Source organism: Setaria italica, chromosome V (genome assembly GCF_000263155.2).
Source record: "Setaria italica strain Yugu1 chromosome V, Setaria_italica_v2.0, whole genome shotgun sequence".
Lineage (NCBI taxonomy): Eukaryota > Viridiplantae > Streptophyta > Magnoliopsida > Poales > Poaceae > Setaria > Setaria italica.
This window is the reverse complement of record NC_028454.1, coordinates 29,445,411-29,461,418: the sequence shown is the minus strand read 5'-3', so window position 1 is coordinate 29,461,418 and position 16,008 is coordinate 29,445,411. Positions and strand designations below refer to the sequence as shown.

The window sequence follows — 16,008 nt, the reverse complement described above, 5'->3', positions numbered from 1 at the left end:
GGTTGCACGCATTGGGATCGTGAATTAGTGATCACACGGGGGAGCTCTGTGAAGGCCTCGATGGTGAGGAGCGTCAAGCGTAATTAGTCGGATGGACGCCGTGGTTCGGTTCGAGCCGCGATATATATCCACGCAATGGTTGGCGGTTTGGTGGCACGTCACCGTGTGGGCGCCGGGTGGCTCGGATCCGAATCGTAAGAGGCGCTGCGGAGGCCTGGATAGTGAGAAGCGTCAAACCGTCAAGCGGATGAACGCGTGGTTTGGATCGAGTGGCACGGTCACGCTAACTTGTGCGCGAGCCAGGAGCGTTACCAGCCATCGAATCACCGCAGCCCACTCCACTCTTCCAAACTTTCCATTTCTTGAAAGTATTAATTTATGCAACTTTTCATTTTTAAAATATTATAACAATATACCTTCGACGTATAATTTCGTACTAATAATTTATGAGATAATTTTTAGCATAACTTTAATGGCATGCAGAATTTATAGTACAACTTCTACGTACAATTTATAAAGGACAACTTCGAACTTTTATTTTTACAAATTTATAACTTATACACTCGATTTATACATATAACTTTTTCAACTAATTTTCATGATATACACAACTTCTACGTACACACGATTTGTACGATTTAGACGTAAGAAATTTTGTAATACAACTTTGGTGATATACACAACTTATACGCATAACGTTTGCTGTAAATTTATGAGAATGTTGTTAAAAAATTTATGCTATACGCAAACAATACTTACTTGAATACAAAATGATGCGGAAAAAATTAATTGAATAGAAAAAAGTGACAAAGAAAAAACACGCTCGCGCGCGCAGCACAGTGATCAGCAGCAGCGTGGACCCCACCCCCTGCCGCGGTCGCAGCTCACTGCCTGGCCTCACGCGCCAGGAAGCGCTGGCGCGCGAGGGTGAAATCAACTTCGCGAATATAATATCAACTTGGAGAATCTACTAACCACAATACAATTGATTTCTATTTAGTGGGCATGAATATTTCCAGTCGAAGAGCAACAGATCGAGAAAATACATCATCTTTCCCTGTAATCTGATATAAAAGGGATCCAATCTCTCTCCCCTTTCTTCCCTTTCCTCATTTTTTTTCTTCCCTGCGGGCTTTCTTCTCCCATGCCGCCCCTGCTCCCCTGCCACGCCGCCACCGCATCGTAGTCGCCGTCGCAGGACATCCACCTAACCCCGCCACCCCTCCACTAGGGGTCGCGCCGCCCTCTGCGCTGATGCCCGCTCCTGTCCTTCTTCTCTGGTGGCTACGCCGCTCCTTCGCGCCGATGCTCGCGCCCGTCCCTCTTCTCTGGTGGCCGTCCCTCTGCTCTGGTGGCCGTGTGGGTAGCCGGCTGGCCGCGCGCCTGTCCACGCTAGGGTTTGCGTGGGTGGTGGCGCCGCTCGTTTGCATCAATGGCTGCGCGCGGCGGCCTTGCTGCGTCGCCACTGCACTGCGCTGGGGCAGCCCCGCCCCTCCACGCCGGCGGCCACCTCGATCCACTGCGGCCACTTCGCGGGAGACGTGGGAGCAGGGGCGGATCCAGAACGAGGCTGCGCCCCGGGCTAAGTTGTTGATTCACGCCTCCTGAGCCTCCTTCTCTCTAATTGAGATCATAGTTTTTTAGTTAAACACCACATATGTTAAAGGGGCTACATGGGCTCGCCCCGGGCTGCAGCCCGGGCCCTGGATCCGCCCCCGTGCGGGAGAAACGAGAGAGGAAGAGGAAAAAAACAAAGAAAGGAAAAATAGATAAACCGATGACAGTGGGTTCCACATGGCAGAAGAAAGGGAAAGGGGAGCGGAGATATGCTGGAGCACTTGTCTCTTATATGTTGAAAAACTATTTTCTCTCTTTAGCCACTACAGGAGAATGAAGTTTTCTCAATTGCTATCAAGATTCATCCAAGTCCCTAGATTCATCCTATGACTAACGAGTCTACTCAATAATAGGATCATATTTATGTTTGAAGTTCTTCAAATATTCACCTAAGGGGGTATTTGGATGGCGAGCTAAACTTTAGTCCCTATCATATCGAATATTTAGATACTAATTAGGAGTATTAAACATAGACTATTACAAAACCCATTGCACAGATGGAGTCTAAACGGCGAGACGAATCTATTAAGTCTAATTAGTTCATGATTTGACAATGTGCTGCTACAGTAACCATTTGCTAATGATGGATTAATTAGGTTTAATAGATTCATCTCTTCGTTTAGCCTCCATCTGTGTAATTAGTTTTATAATTAACTCATATTTAGTTCTTCTAATTAGCCTCCGAATATTCGATTTGACATGAACTAAACTTTACACCCCTAAGACCCTCTTTTGTAGGGCTTCACAACCGGCTTTTTCACCGACTTCTTATGAAGCCCTGCGAAAGTGGCATCTCCAAAACGGCTCCACCGTAGAAGCCCCACAGAACCCGTTGAGAGGTGCCGATCAATGGAGATGGAGCCCAAAATACCGATTGATGGAGATGGAGCCCAAAATACCGGCTCGCCGCAGCTTCACCTCCACCCCCGTTCGTCCTTGGCAAAAATACCCCCACACCGCGCGATGCTCATTGATGGAGGCGGAGTGCTTACAGGACAATGCTCATCGATGGAGGCAGGGATAGTGCGGCGGAGGTGCAGAGCGGCTGGGGGCGCTGCGGCGGGTCGAGCAGGACGCTCGAGGGTGCCGCGCGAACAGGATCACGCGGCTGGAGATGCGCACAGGTCCCAAGCAGGGTGCCTGGGGCTGCGGCGAACAGGAGCAGGTGGCCCGTCAGAGGCGTGCGCGGTAGCCAGAGAAGAGCGGCCGCGGGTGGGCTGGAGAAGGACGGCAAGGATTAGGGGGCCGGAGGTGAGCGCGGCGGTGGAGAAGGACGGTTGCAGGGCTGGCGCGGCAGGCTTGAGAAGGGCGGCGTGGTGAGGTGAGGTGGAGGGAGAAAAGAGGACGATGAGGATGAAAATGACGGGGTCATGAGGAAGATGAGGACAGACCGAGTGGATAAGACAGAAGGAGAAAAAAAAGAAAATGAGAAGGGAAAAAAAAAGAAAAAGACAGAGGTGTCCCTTCTCATTTATTTTTTCAATTTGAAATGGACTCAAATTATAATACAATATGAAACATTTCAATTTATCCTTTCATAAATATTATGCATACTTTCATAAATATTAGTTTACTATATAACAAGCCACACTAATTATTGCTTATTGTTTTAAACGTTTAATTCATCTATTCAAACAAACCAAATAGCCAAGGGCATATAGAACATTTGACCTCTTACACGCATTTCTAAAATTACAGGAGAAGTTGTTTTGCCAAATACTTTTCAAAATAGCTTTAGTTTAGCCGCAACCGTTTCAGCCACAACCACAGCCCTGCCAAATGAGCTCTAAAAATATCTTCTAAATCTGTACTCCTATCTTTTTTTTCGCGAAACACAGTACAGACGCAGACGCTTACAACACGCACGCACTGTCGGGGATAGATCCCCAATACCCGCATGGAAAGAAGAAGGCGAACTCCTACTAAGATTCCTCTGTAATCCTACTAGGACTCATACCATGTAAATCTACTAAGACTTCTCCTTATAACCGACTAGTAATCCCGCCCCGTGGAGTATATAAAGGAGGGCAGGGGTACCTAGATCGGCAGAGCGGAGAAAACAGAGGACCAAATCCTCATACCTCAACACCCAAGCGCAGCGCGTAATATACAACACCCCAAATAGGTCGTAGGGTATTACGCTACTCTGGCAGTCCGAACCTGTATAAATTCGTGTCTTGTGTCCTCGCTTTTACCTTCAAGTTCCAGGTCCGACGATGCCCCACCAACCAATCTACTACTTTGGGTACCCCCTCGGTAGGTTGTCAGTATAAAACACCGACACACACCTACCCCTATGAGCACCTTCGAGAGACTGAGCCGGTAGACCCTCGAGATTGACAAAGTTACCACTAGCACCTCGCTATCGATTGGCATGTCGCCTACCTCTAAAAGCACAATGCCGGTTAAATCCTGAAACAAATTTAGAAAGCACCAGCGCCGAGTCGAGGACTCGAACTCTAATGAGCAGGTTCTACCACAAGAAATCTTAACAGCTGAGAGTTCTTAATTTATGAGTCGAGCTATGCTCAGTTCTCGTACTCCCACCTTTTGGTGGCCTACTAAAAATACCTTACCTTTTTCCTACTAACCCTCGACAACATTTCTGTCACACCGCAACATCATCTTGCAATGATGAGCCCTATAAAATGGCAACCACTGGGGCAAAAGTTCTCAGCGCCACTGCTACAGGAAGCTGAAAGTGCGTGTGATCCATGCCTCGCCTGAACGCTCCCCTTGCGTTGGTGCTTTTTTGTTATGTACATGCGTCATGTTCTGGTCCAGCCGGCAGACAACGGCCAAGATAGCGTCGGGAACTCATTTTTGGCTCTGTTTTGGGGTTTGAGGACAGTACATGAGTCGGTCTTGGGGTTCTAGTGGTCCTGGCCCCGGATAGGTCTAGAACATTCGTGCGTTCTGGGTGTAGGTTTTTTTTTTGAGCAATTACGGCAGGTGCTCTGCCTTATCATTATAGTAGAGAAGCGCGGTGTTATGTACAGTCCTGGCAGTAGACCAAGGTGAACTAGAAGAAAAGCAAAACTACTGAAAGGAAATCAACAACTCTAATAGCATCATGAATCCATAGAGGATCATGTGCACTTTACATTGACGGCCTCAATTGCCTGTGTCGTTTGCAGCCACATTAGAATTAGCAACCCGATAGGCGATGATGTCCTGCTTGATGATGTTAAGTAGTTGTCCTGAGTTCAGTGTTTTATTGTCGAAGACCCGACGGCAGCGTTCCTTCCAGAGGTTCCAGGCAGTGTAGATGAGTATCTGTAAGTGCAGTTCCCTGGAAGATCCCCCTGCCTGAACCATAGAAGCCCACCAGTTTGCAGTTGTTCGATGGCCATTTGCAGGGAGTGTGAAATTGCTCCATTGTGCAATCTTCTGCCAGATTTCAGTTGCATAGGAACATTTAACCATCATGTGCAGTATGGATTCTTCTTTGGTGTGGCAAAGCTTACAGATTGGTTGGGCTTGACCTCCTCGTCGGATTATACGATCAGAGGTTGGTAACCTGAGCTGCAACAGTAGCCATGCGAAGAAACGGCATTTACTTTCTACTTTGGCTTTCCAAATCATGTTCCAGCGTTCATCAGCAAAGGTCCCTATGAATTGGACAGCATATGCCGATGTAGCCGAGTACTGACCATCTGCAGTGAACCTCCAAATGATACTGTCCTCCTGATCTGTTAGCTGAAACTGATTGAGTTGGGTCCATAGCTCAATGCCTGAGTGCTGTCTCAGTGGATAGACGGTGTAACCCTTGCATCCATTTTTCTGGATGGTAAAGCTGCTGCTACTGTGTGGTTCTTCCACGAGGCCAGTTTGTAGCATTCTGGCGCTATGTCTTTGGGTGCCCGTCCATGAAGCCATCTGTCTTTCCAGAAATTTGTACATGCTCCATCACCCACTGTAATTTTGGTGCACAGTTGGAATAATGCATTCTCTGCCTCATTGAGCTGGAATGGTAGGCCGGCGCATGGCTTTGTTGGTTGTCCATTTGAGCCAGGGTCAACGCAATCTTAGTGCACGGTTCAAACAGGAAAGATCCTTGATTCCCAGGCCACCAAGTCTTTTTGTGCGACAGACCCTTGGCCAATTCACCAAGCAATGCCCTCCTCGTGCTTGTTCAGATCCTTTCCATAAGAAGTTTCGGCGAAGGCGATCAATTCTTTTGATGGCCCATTTTGACAGAGGAAAAGAGGTCATGTGGTACACTGTGATGTATGATAAAACTGAATTCACCAATGTTAACCGCCCTGCACGTGTCAGCAGTCGACCTTTCCACCCTGGAAGCCTTGCTCCAACCTTGTCAATAAGCGCCTGTTCATCCACCCGTCTTGTTTTTCCTATGTGCAGTGGTAAGCCGAGATATTTGCATGGGAATTGCTCGACAATGCCTCTGAATTGCTCCATCATCGCAGTCATGTCCATTTCAGAGCACCTGATCATATACATGGCCGATTTCTGCATGTTTGTTTTCAGACCAGTAGCTTCCCCGAATGCTTGAAGGATGTGCTGCACATTACAGATGTCACTGACTGTTGGCCTGATGAACAGAGCGGCATCATCCGCGTACAGACTTGTCCTGATGCGTATTGAGGCAGCGCCAATCGGGCTGAGGGCTCCCTGCTGCGTGGCCTTGTCTAGAATTCTCTGCAAAGGATCCATGGCCAAAATGAATAACATCGGCGATAGTGGGTCGCCCTGGCGCAGACCCCGTTGATGCCTAATTGATCGACCAGGTACTCCATTCAACAGTACGCGAGAGGTTGTGCTTCCCCAGAGCAAAGAAATTATATCCCTCCACCTTTGCCAAACCCCAGTCGTTGTAGCACCTCAAGCATGTAGTCCCACCTCACACTGTCGAAGGCCTTGGCCACATCTAACTTTAGGAAGAGCATTGGTGTTTTAGTGCGATGGAAATGGTTCACTGCTCCCTGTATGTACTGGTAATTGTCCTGGATGCTGCGACCTTTTATGAAAGCACTTTGACGTGGTGATACTATATTTGGTAGATGTGGTGCTAATCGATTTACTAATACTTTAGCCAATATCTTGGTAACACTGTGCATTAGGCTGATAGGGCTATAATCAGCAGCCGTCAGGGCACTTTCTTTCTTAGGCAGTAGCACTACGTTGGCCGAGTTGACCAGATTCCATCTGGACCCCCTGAGATTGTATACTTTGTGCATTGCGTGGATAAGATCATGTTTGATTATTGGCCATGCTAGCTTATAGAACAGTCCAGTATACCCATCCGGCCCGGTGCCTTCCCTGATGCCGCTTGGAAGATGGCCTGTATGATCTCAAGTTCTGTTAGTGGAACCTCTAGTGGCTGAGGTCATGTGATTGTATTTGCAATAAATCCCAGTTCAGGCAAGCCGATCGCTGCGTATGAACGCCAAATAAGGTTTTGTAGTGATCGAAGAGTGCCTCCTCTAATGATGTCAGCAAGAACAGATGCCTATACCCAACAGCCATCCTCCACCCACCTCCGCGATGCCGCCGGCCCCGGCGGCGCCGCCCCGGATCCTCCGCCGCCCCCAGCCCCCCACAGCCAGCCCTCCCTGCCACCAGCAAATCTCCCCCTACGCCTCCCCCACAGCACCGCCCCCTCCGCCCTCACCCAGCTCCTTCTCTCCCTCCTTCTGGAGAGAGTCTCCACCGCCGCCACCACCCAGATCCGCTTTCCCCGGCCACCTCGACGACCTCCCCGTCCCGGAAACTCCCCTATCCATCCGTGCCTCGCCCTCCTACGCGGAGATTGTCCGCCGGTCACCTCCCCGCTCCCTCAACCTCCACCTTGGCGGACGCGCCCCCATCCCGCCCACGACACGCCTCGCTGCGCCCATATCCGCCGTTCTCCCTCCAAGATCCACAGTTATTGCAGCGCCCCGCCGTTCCTCTGTCATCGATTCCCCTGCACGGCGCGCGGATTCGCGACGTCGCCTCGCTGGATCCGCCTTTACTCACCCCATCCCCCCCCGCAGATCCGCCTTTACCTCGTCGACCACCCAACCCTCCGCCTACCGTGTTTATGCCCCTCCGGCTGCAACCTCGTGCCGCGCTGGGCCCTCGAGCCCCGTGCACCTGCGCCGCATCCCACCCCCAGCTCGGAGTGACGAGGAGCCTGGCTGGACTCATGTGGTCAACCGCCGCAGGGGCTCACCGAGGAAGAAGCCCCTGCCCGGGCGTCCTGTGCATTCATGGCGGCACCCTCCCACGCCACCTACTCACCTGCGACAGGGACACTCAAGCAGGGCGCCGCTGGCCCGTTCGCTACCCAAAGCTGCCTTCCTCCACCGCACTCAAGGACGCTGCTTCCGCTGCCTCGGCCGGGATCACCGCGCCAGCTCCTGCAGAGACCCCATCCGCTGCCTCAGGTGCCTCCTGCAGGGGCACAAGCTTTCCTCCTGTCGCACTTTCCTCCCACCAAGCCTCGCCTCTGCTACAACAACCTCACCGTCCCAGAAGACCTCCCCCACCAAACCTCGTCGCAGGCCCCCACCTCGACGACACTCGAGGATGAAGAACTTCTCTGTTGGTGACCCGGCACTCCGGCCTGATGAAGATAGGCTCCATGTCCCCACCTCATTCGAGCTGGAGCGGGAGCTGCGAGATTGGGAGGGATGCGCGCTGGTCACCTGGGCCATGCGTGTCCCCCCCAACACCACATCGCGGCATCTGGAGGAAGCCCTCCTCGCAGACTTCAGGCTGCGACCTGGCGACGTCGACGTCACCAGACACCGGCCGGAGGCGTTTCTCATCCGCTTCCAGAACAGGAGAAGCTGCGAAGAGGTCAACGCAAAAGGGAAGTTCAAGTGCCGAGGCGCGGATGTCTGCGTTCGGCCATGGAGGAGTCTCACGGGTGCTCTCGGGGCTGCACTCTTTTACAGAGTGCGCCTGGTCCTCGACGGTGTTCCGCGCCATGCCTGGCAGCCGGAGCTCGTCGAGAGAATCGTCGGCCGCACTTGCTCGCTCCAATGTGTTGACACTAACCTGCTCCACCCGACGGACACCCGTGGCATCGAGCTTTGGGCCTGGACGGCTGACCCAAGCAAGATCCCCAAGGTTATGTGGCTCATCTTCACTACTGGAGCCTTGGATGCTTCTTCCTCCTCTGTGCAGGTCTCGGAGACACCCCCCCGGCGATGGCAGCGGGGAATCAAGCACCGGGTCGTCATCCACATTTGGGAAATCCACGATTTCTCCAAGGTGTCTGCGGACCGTGACGACCCGGACCTTGCTGTGGGAGAGCCGGAGCGACGGCGACTTCCCTGGTTCTGGGGCGTCCGCGACGGCGATCAAGTCCCCACGGCCGCCTTCGAGCCGTTCCACCACCCTCCACCACCGCGCGTCCAGGAGCGGCGCAACGAGCGCGAGGACGAGGATAGGCGCGACAGAGCGCGCCGGGACCGCGTCGACGACCACCCGGCTTTCCGCGGCGCCCACAACAGCAACAACTTCGACGACGACGACGACGACGCGAGGGACTCCTGGCCGCGTGACCGCCACGGCCACGCGCGGCGGACCGACACCAGCTTCGGCCGTCGCCACGACGGCTCACGCCGTGAACGTTCACGCTCCCCGCATCGCCAAAACAGGGGCTCCGACACCTATGGCGGCCGCCGCCGCCACAGCTACAACGACGACGACAAGCCGATGTCGGCCGACGAGCTTGAAGCGCAACGTCAACGACACCTTAAGCTCCTCTTCTCTCTACAGGTTGCCACCATGGAGGAGGCGGCAAGTAAGCTTCTTAACCTGCAGGCCACGCCGCGATCCGCCCTCCCTCCTCCATCGCCACGCCCCCTGCACCAGCTGTTCTCCTCTGCAGCACGGATGGCGGCCGGCCCTGGGGAAGAAGCCTGGTCCGTTGTGGCAAGTGACAAGATCTACTCTAAGGTACCTAATGGCAACACCCCAATCCCTGTGCATCGTGTCTTTCAGCGTATCAAGGAGCAACTCCCTCCCCCCCAGCTCAGCCTTCTGTACAAGAGGTGGACGCCGCCCTCGCTCAGCTACAAAGGGCGGCTAATGCCAGCTGCCAGCAGCACCCCGTTGCAGGTTCCTCTGGATGCAAGGCGCCTGATAACATACCATCCCCCCCGGCGCCTACTTTGGTGCCTCAGGACAGCCTCTGCCTGCCGATGCCTGTCGTCGAGAAGCAAAACGGCAAGCAAGCAACCTGTGCTGCCAATGTCGCCACCTCCCCTCCTCATGCATTACTGCCTTTGTCCCAGGTACTGCCGGAGGGACACCTGGTCCAGGAAGGGAGCGGCGGGCGGCCGACGGTTTGCGCTGCCCTCAGCACCACTCCCCTGCTGGACGGCGACCCACAAGCTGCCTGTACCGACGGCCAACAAGCGAACCTCACCGCCCAGCTACCCACCCTACCAGACGCCGGCAACATCAGGCCAACAGGCGACGGCGACACCCTCGCCCCTCAGGTTGCTCCTTTGGCTCCTCTGTCACCGGTTCTGCATCCACCTACACCCCTGCATCCATATACACCCCATAGTGGCATTGCTGAGCTATTTTCAACGCCTGTCAATGGCATCCTGTCTCAGCCATTTGTTGCACCCGGCAAAAGAGGGCGTCGCCTCAAGAAGCCGCCAGTGGAGGTAGCGGCTCTGCGCCGTAGTAAGCGCCAAGCCTGCAGTAAGATCAAGCACCTCTCTGCCGAAGAGAAGGCCAACCATGTCCTATGCCGACGCCTGGGCTACATCAAGAACGACACCACGCCGGCTGAGGAAGCCATCAGGGAGTTCATCGCCACCTTCCAAGGCCCTATGCCGGACTATATTATCAAGGCACTCTCAGCATTGTTCCACCTCGACGACGACGACATCGACAATGCAACCAATGCTCTGATCAAGCTTGGAGGGGCAGAGGCGATAGAAGGTTCCAACCATGCTGCCTGAAAGACTATCCTGCGGAGCTCCTTCCCATATCATGTTATTATGTCGTTATAAGTCCTTCAGCCACTTCAGCCCCCTGTGGGCTTTTATTTATGTTGATTTGTGTCTGCGAACTACACTACCATATCTTTCGGCTGCTACTCGCGTGTATCTGGACTCTGTATTATGCATGCTTGCTGCTGGATCAGTTTCTTCTGTTTCGCACTCTACTGCAAGATTTGCCACCTTCCTGAAGCGCCATACCCGCATCTATATCAATGGCAACACATGATCTCCAAATTCTCTGTTGGAACGTTAGAGGACTAAATTCAGCGGCACGGCGACAAACTGTGCAACAGATAATCACATCGGTGCCCTGTAATATTGTATGCCTGCAGGAAACAAAATTATCCCAGATTGACGACAGTATTGTGCGATCTGTGGGAGGACGCATGCTCAGGAGCTACAGTTTCTTGCCAGCAGGAGGAGTGTCGGGTACCAGGGGCGGCATTTTGATCCTTTGGAACGATGATGCAATCACTGTAGATTCTTTTGAAAAGAAAGATTTCTCCTTAACGGCGAGCGTAACAATAAAAGCGACCGCGGTAACTTCCCGGGTAACGGTCGTTTATGGGCCAACGCGAGAGCAGGAAAAGCTGCACTTCCTCCAGGAAATTAGAAGCTTGGCTCCCCGTCAGGGCATCAAATGGGTCATTCTAGGGGACTTCAACCAGATCTACAAAACTACTGACAAGAATAACTCCAACCTAAACATCAACAGCATGCGACGTTTCCGTGACACGCTAAACAATTGTAGCTTAAAAGAAATCCACCTCCAGAACAGGAAGTACACATGGAGCAACGAACGCCGCAACCCAACCCTCGTTCGGCTAGATCGAATATTCTGCAATGAACATTGGGACCTAGCTTTCCCGTCACACACCCTACAAGCGCTCCCCTCCTCGCACTCCGATCACTGCCCCCTGCTTCTCTCCAGTCATGAGAGCCCGCCGCGACCACGCCATTTCAAATTCGAGAACTTTTGGGTTTCTATGCCAGGTTTTCAGCAGGTGATACAGCAGGCATGGACACCCACGAGCACTCACACAAACCCTATTCATCGCCTCAATCACAAGCTTGCCAAAACTGCGTTGGCACTCCGAAAATGGAGTAAGACCTTATTCTCAGAAGCACAACTACAATTTCACATGGCACAGTCAGTCATCCTGCAGCTCGACATCGCACAGGAGCGTCGTACTCTGAGCATAAACGAACTAACCCTACGCTCCAAACTAAAGAAAAGGGTAATGGGACTAGCCATCCTCGAACGACTAAGAAAGCGACAATGCTCCAGAATAACGAATCTAAAACTAGGTGATGCCAATACTCGGTACTTTCATCTGAAGATGAACTCTCGAAGAAGAAAGAATTTCATCTCGCGGCTCCGAAACAATGATACATGGGCAATCTCCCAGCAAGACAAAGCAGAAGTCGCTGCCGCTCATTACACTAATGTTCTTGGAAGACCACAGCCGAGACACACAGACTTTAGTTGGGACCTGCTCTCCTGGCCCTCCGTTGACCTATCCTCGCTGGACGAGGAGTTCTCGGAGGAGGAAATCAAAAAAGCGCTCAAACAAATGCCCAAAGACAAGGCACCGGGACCAGATGGCTTCACGATTAAATTCTTCCATAAATGCTGGGAAGTTGTACGTCTAGATGTGATGGCAACGCTACACGCTTTCCATAACTTGCGCCATGATTTCTTCGACTTGCTGAACACGGCCAACATCGTGCTGGTGCCAAAGAAGGAAGAAGGAGACTCCATCACGGATTATAGACCAATAAGTCTAATCCACGCCATAGCGAAAATCATAACGAAGATAATGGCCCTAAGATTACAACCGTTTATGAACTCCTTGATCTCAGAGTGTCAAAGCGCTTTCATTAAAACAAGAGTGATCCATGATAACTACATGTACGTCAGAAACCTAGCACGTCGCTTTCATGTCTCGAGAACCCCCTCCCTCATGCTCAAGCTGGACATCTCCAAAGCCTTTGACTCCGTCCGGTGGGATTACCTGTTAGACCTCATGCAGCGCCGCGGTTTCCCCCCGAGGTGGCGCAACTGGGTTACCACGTTACTAAGCACCGCCACGTCCAAGATCCTTATGAACGGTGCGCCAGGAGAGGACATTCAGCATGGTCAAGGTCTGCGCTAAGGAGACCCGCTGTCGCCCCTTTTATTCGTCTTGGCAATTGACCCGCTCCAACAACTACTGCAACTTGCAACTGAAAGGGGCGCGCTGTCGAAATTAAGAGGGAAATACGCCCGCATCCGAATATCTTTATATGCGGATGATGCGGTCATCTTCATTAATCCGACAGTAGCTGACGTCCGCAACACTAAAGATCTCCTAGACCGGTTCGGCTGCGTTACTGGATTAAGAACCAATATCGGCAAGAGCTCGGTTGCCCCCATTCGATGCAACGAAATAGATCTAAATGCCATCCTTGCACCCTTCCCGGCGGCACAAACCAACTTCCCTATCAAATATCTTGGACTACCGCTCTCCCTTGGTAGGATTCAAAAGATTAATTTCCAGAGCTTATCCGACAAAGCAAACGCACGCCTAGCGAACTGGGCTGGCAAGCTACTCACACCCGCAGGACGGCGAACCCTAGTCCGAGCAGTACTCTCTTCGCAGCCGATTTACTACCTTTCTGCTCTAAACGCCCCATCTGCTGTGCTGGAGGAAATCGACAGGCGGAGGAAACGTTTCTTATGGGCCGGTACAGACCAAATCGTTGGAGGAAAATGTAAAGTTGCATGGAAAATAGCGTGCAAACCGACAAAACTGGGTGGCCTAGGGATTTTACACCTAAAGAAGTTTGCGAGAGCACTCCGCCTACGATGGCTTTGGAATGAATGGAAGGAGCCGCGCAAACCTTGGGTTGGGATGCCAACACCGTGCACTGCTAAAGACAAGAATCTTTTCGCTACGGCAACGACAGTCACGATCGGTAATGGGGAGACGGCCAAATTCTGGGAGTCAGCGTGGCTCCAGGGAGAGACGCCAAAACAAATTGCTCCATCGGTGTACTCCATCTCAAGAAAGAAGACCAGGACGGTTAAAGATGCCATTTTAAATGATAAGTGGATCACTGACTTAAACGTGATCAGTCTCTCGTCGGCAACACAGATCGCTGAATTCGTTACCCTCTGGGCTCGCCTGGCAACGGTCCAACTGAGCCCAGGCACACCGGACTCCATTACATGGAAACTTACCCGACATGGCGAATACACGGCATCATCGGCATACGAGGCTCAATTCAACACCTCAACACCGTCTGATATGGAACGCCTCATTTGGAAAACATGGGCGCCCCCAAAGTGCAAATTCTTCTCCTGGCTCGCCTTTCAAAACCGGCTATGGACAGCGGATCGGCTTACCACACGGGGCTGGCCCAATCAAAAGGTTTGCATGCTCTGTCACACGCACGATGAAACACTGCTACATCTGCTATCAAAATGCCGCTACACTACTCGACTCTGGGATAAAATCTTCGCCTGGGCGACTGTGCATATTCCACCCAGGGGAGATTGGTCCGCCTTCTCGTCTATCAGTGAATGGTGGTCGCATCTTGGATCCATGCAGGGTATGCCGCGTAAGGGATTTAGATCACTCATTATTCTCGTGTCATGGGAGCTCTGGAAAGAGCGCAACGAAAGAGTCTTCCAACGGAGATTTAAAAGCTTGGACCAGCTAATGTGTAAAATAAAGGATGAAGTGCGGTGCTGGACCTTGGCAGGGGCAAAACATTTGGGAGCTCTCTGCCCTTTGGAGGAGTGACCGACAAACATAGATCTGTCGTTGTATAGCCCCACTATACCTTCTCTTTCTTTCCCTTTTCGGCCTAGGTCTGTAACTATCTTCTCTATTAATTAATACAAGTCCGGCAGTCTTTGCCGGTCCCCTTTTCAAAAAAAAAGAAGAGTGCCTCCTCTTTGTCCTTGTGACTGGTCAGTGTCCTTCCCGGAAGATGGAGTGATGCTATAAAATTTTTCCGCCGCCGCGCATTGGCACGGAGGTGGAACAGTCTTGTATTTGCGTCCCCTAATTTGATCCATGTTAACCGAGATCTTTGCCTGATCTTTATTCTTCTGATAGCAGTGAATCCCAGGATGCGTGCCTTTGCAGTTCTGTGTAGTGTAAGTTCATTACTTGTCAGTGCCCGCTGCTCTTGCACTTGGTCAAGTTTGCCAACAATTTCAGTGGCGATGTCAGCCATCAATTTCATTGAGTGTACGTGCTGTCGACTCCATTTTCTGAGAGTTTTCGCAAGCCGTGATAATTTGACATGCAGAACTCTGATTTTGTCAACCGTGACAATTTCACTGCACGTTCTGGGTGTAGGTTTGGGCGGCGACAACAGAGGGAGAGGTAGGAGGCGGTGGAGGGGTGGAAGGGATGAACCTGGAGAACGGAACGGCTCACCCGACGTTCAGTCAAGGCCGAGGTCATACGATTCCGATCAGAGCCACCCGGTCTCGAGTTGTAACCGCCACGGCGCCCGACTTCGACTCGGCCGGTGATGACGTGCCTCCGAACCGCCACACGCGTGTATATATCGCCACTCGAACCCAACCACGGCGTCCATCCATTACGCTTGACGCTCCTCACCATCCAGGCCAGGCCTCCACAACGTTAACGCCCTCGTGTGATCACGATCCCAACGCGTGTTCAACCATGTCTTCGTTCCAGCAGCAGGAGAACCCCCGCGGCCCGTGTCCATGCGCCGCCGGGTGCAGCTTCTTCGGGAGCCCGGAAACCCTCAACATGTGCTCCGTCTGCTACAAGAAGCACTGTCTCGCCGCCGAGCCGGGAGCCAACTCCGCCGCCGCCGCCTCGCGATCTGCTGTCGCTGCCGCTCCGGCCGGCACCACGGCTTCATCGTCTACGGCGGCTAACCCCGTCGCCGACGTCTCCTTCTTCGCACCTGCTGCTGGCGTAGGTGAAGCAGCGGTCGTGCCGCCGTCCTCCGTATCACCCGGGGCGGCGAAGAAAGCGCAGCCGACGCGGTGCGCGGCGTGCTACAAGAAGGTGGGGCTGACGGGGTTCGTGTGCCGGTGCAAGAAGACATTCTGCGGGAGCCACCGCTACGCGGAGGAGCACGGGTGCAGCTTCGACTACAAGGGCGCCGGCCGCGAAGCCATCGCCCGCAACAACCCGCTCGTCAAGGGGGAGAAACTGCCCGGCATGATCTGATCGCCGTGGATTAGTTTTGGTTCGGATGCCTGATGCCGTGTGTGTCTCTGTGCGTGATTGTAGCTGGGCCGTTGAATGTTCTCAATCCCTGCTCCTCTGATGAGCATCTGTCAATCCCTTACCCTTCGTAGTTCGTTTAACCTTCGTAGTTCGTTGTTAGCACAGATTCAGTCAGCACGTGTATCTATTATCTTAATATGATAGTATTAAAA

The 16,008-nt window shown here is 52.5% G+C and overlaps 1 protein-coding gene across 1 annotated transcript; it reads left to right on the top strand.

The window, feature by feature from the left end:
- The first annotated feature begins 15,277 nt into the window (after nucleotides 1-15,277).
- Nucleotides 15,278-15,796, top strand: LOC101781923 (zinc finger A20 and AN1 domain-containing stress-associated protein 3). The gene has a single exon (XM_012846010.1). It carries the CDS (start codon nucleotides 15,278-15,280, stop codon nucleotides 15,794-15,796), a length of 519 nt encoding a protein of 172 aa, XP_012701464.1.
- The last annotated feature ends 212 nt before the right edge of the window (nucleotides 15,797-16,008 follow it).

Excerpts from the sequence above, each read along its gene's own strand:
- LOC101781923 (XM_012846010.1), top strand. The coding sequence starts at position 15,278 with ATGTCTTCGTTCCAGCAGCAGGAGAACCCCCGCGGCCCGTGTCCATGC.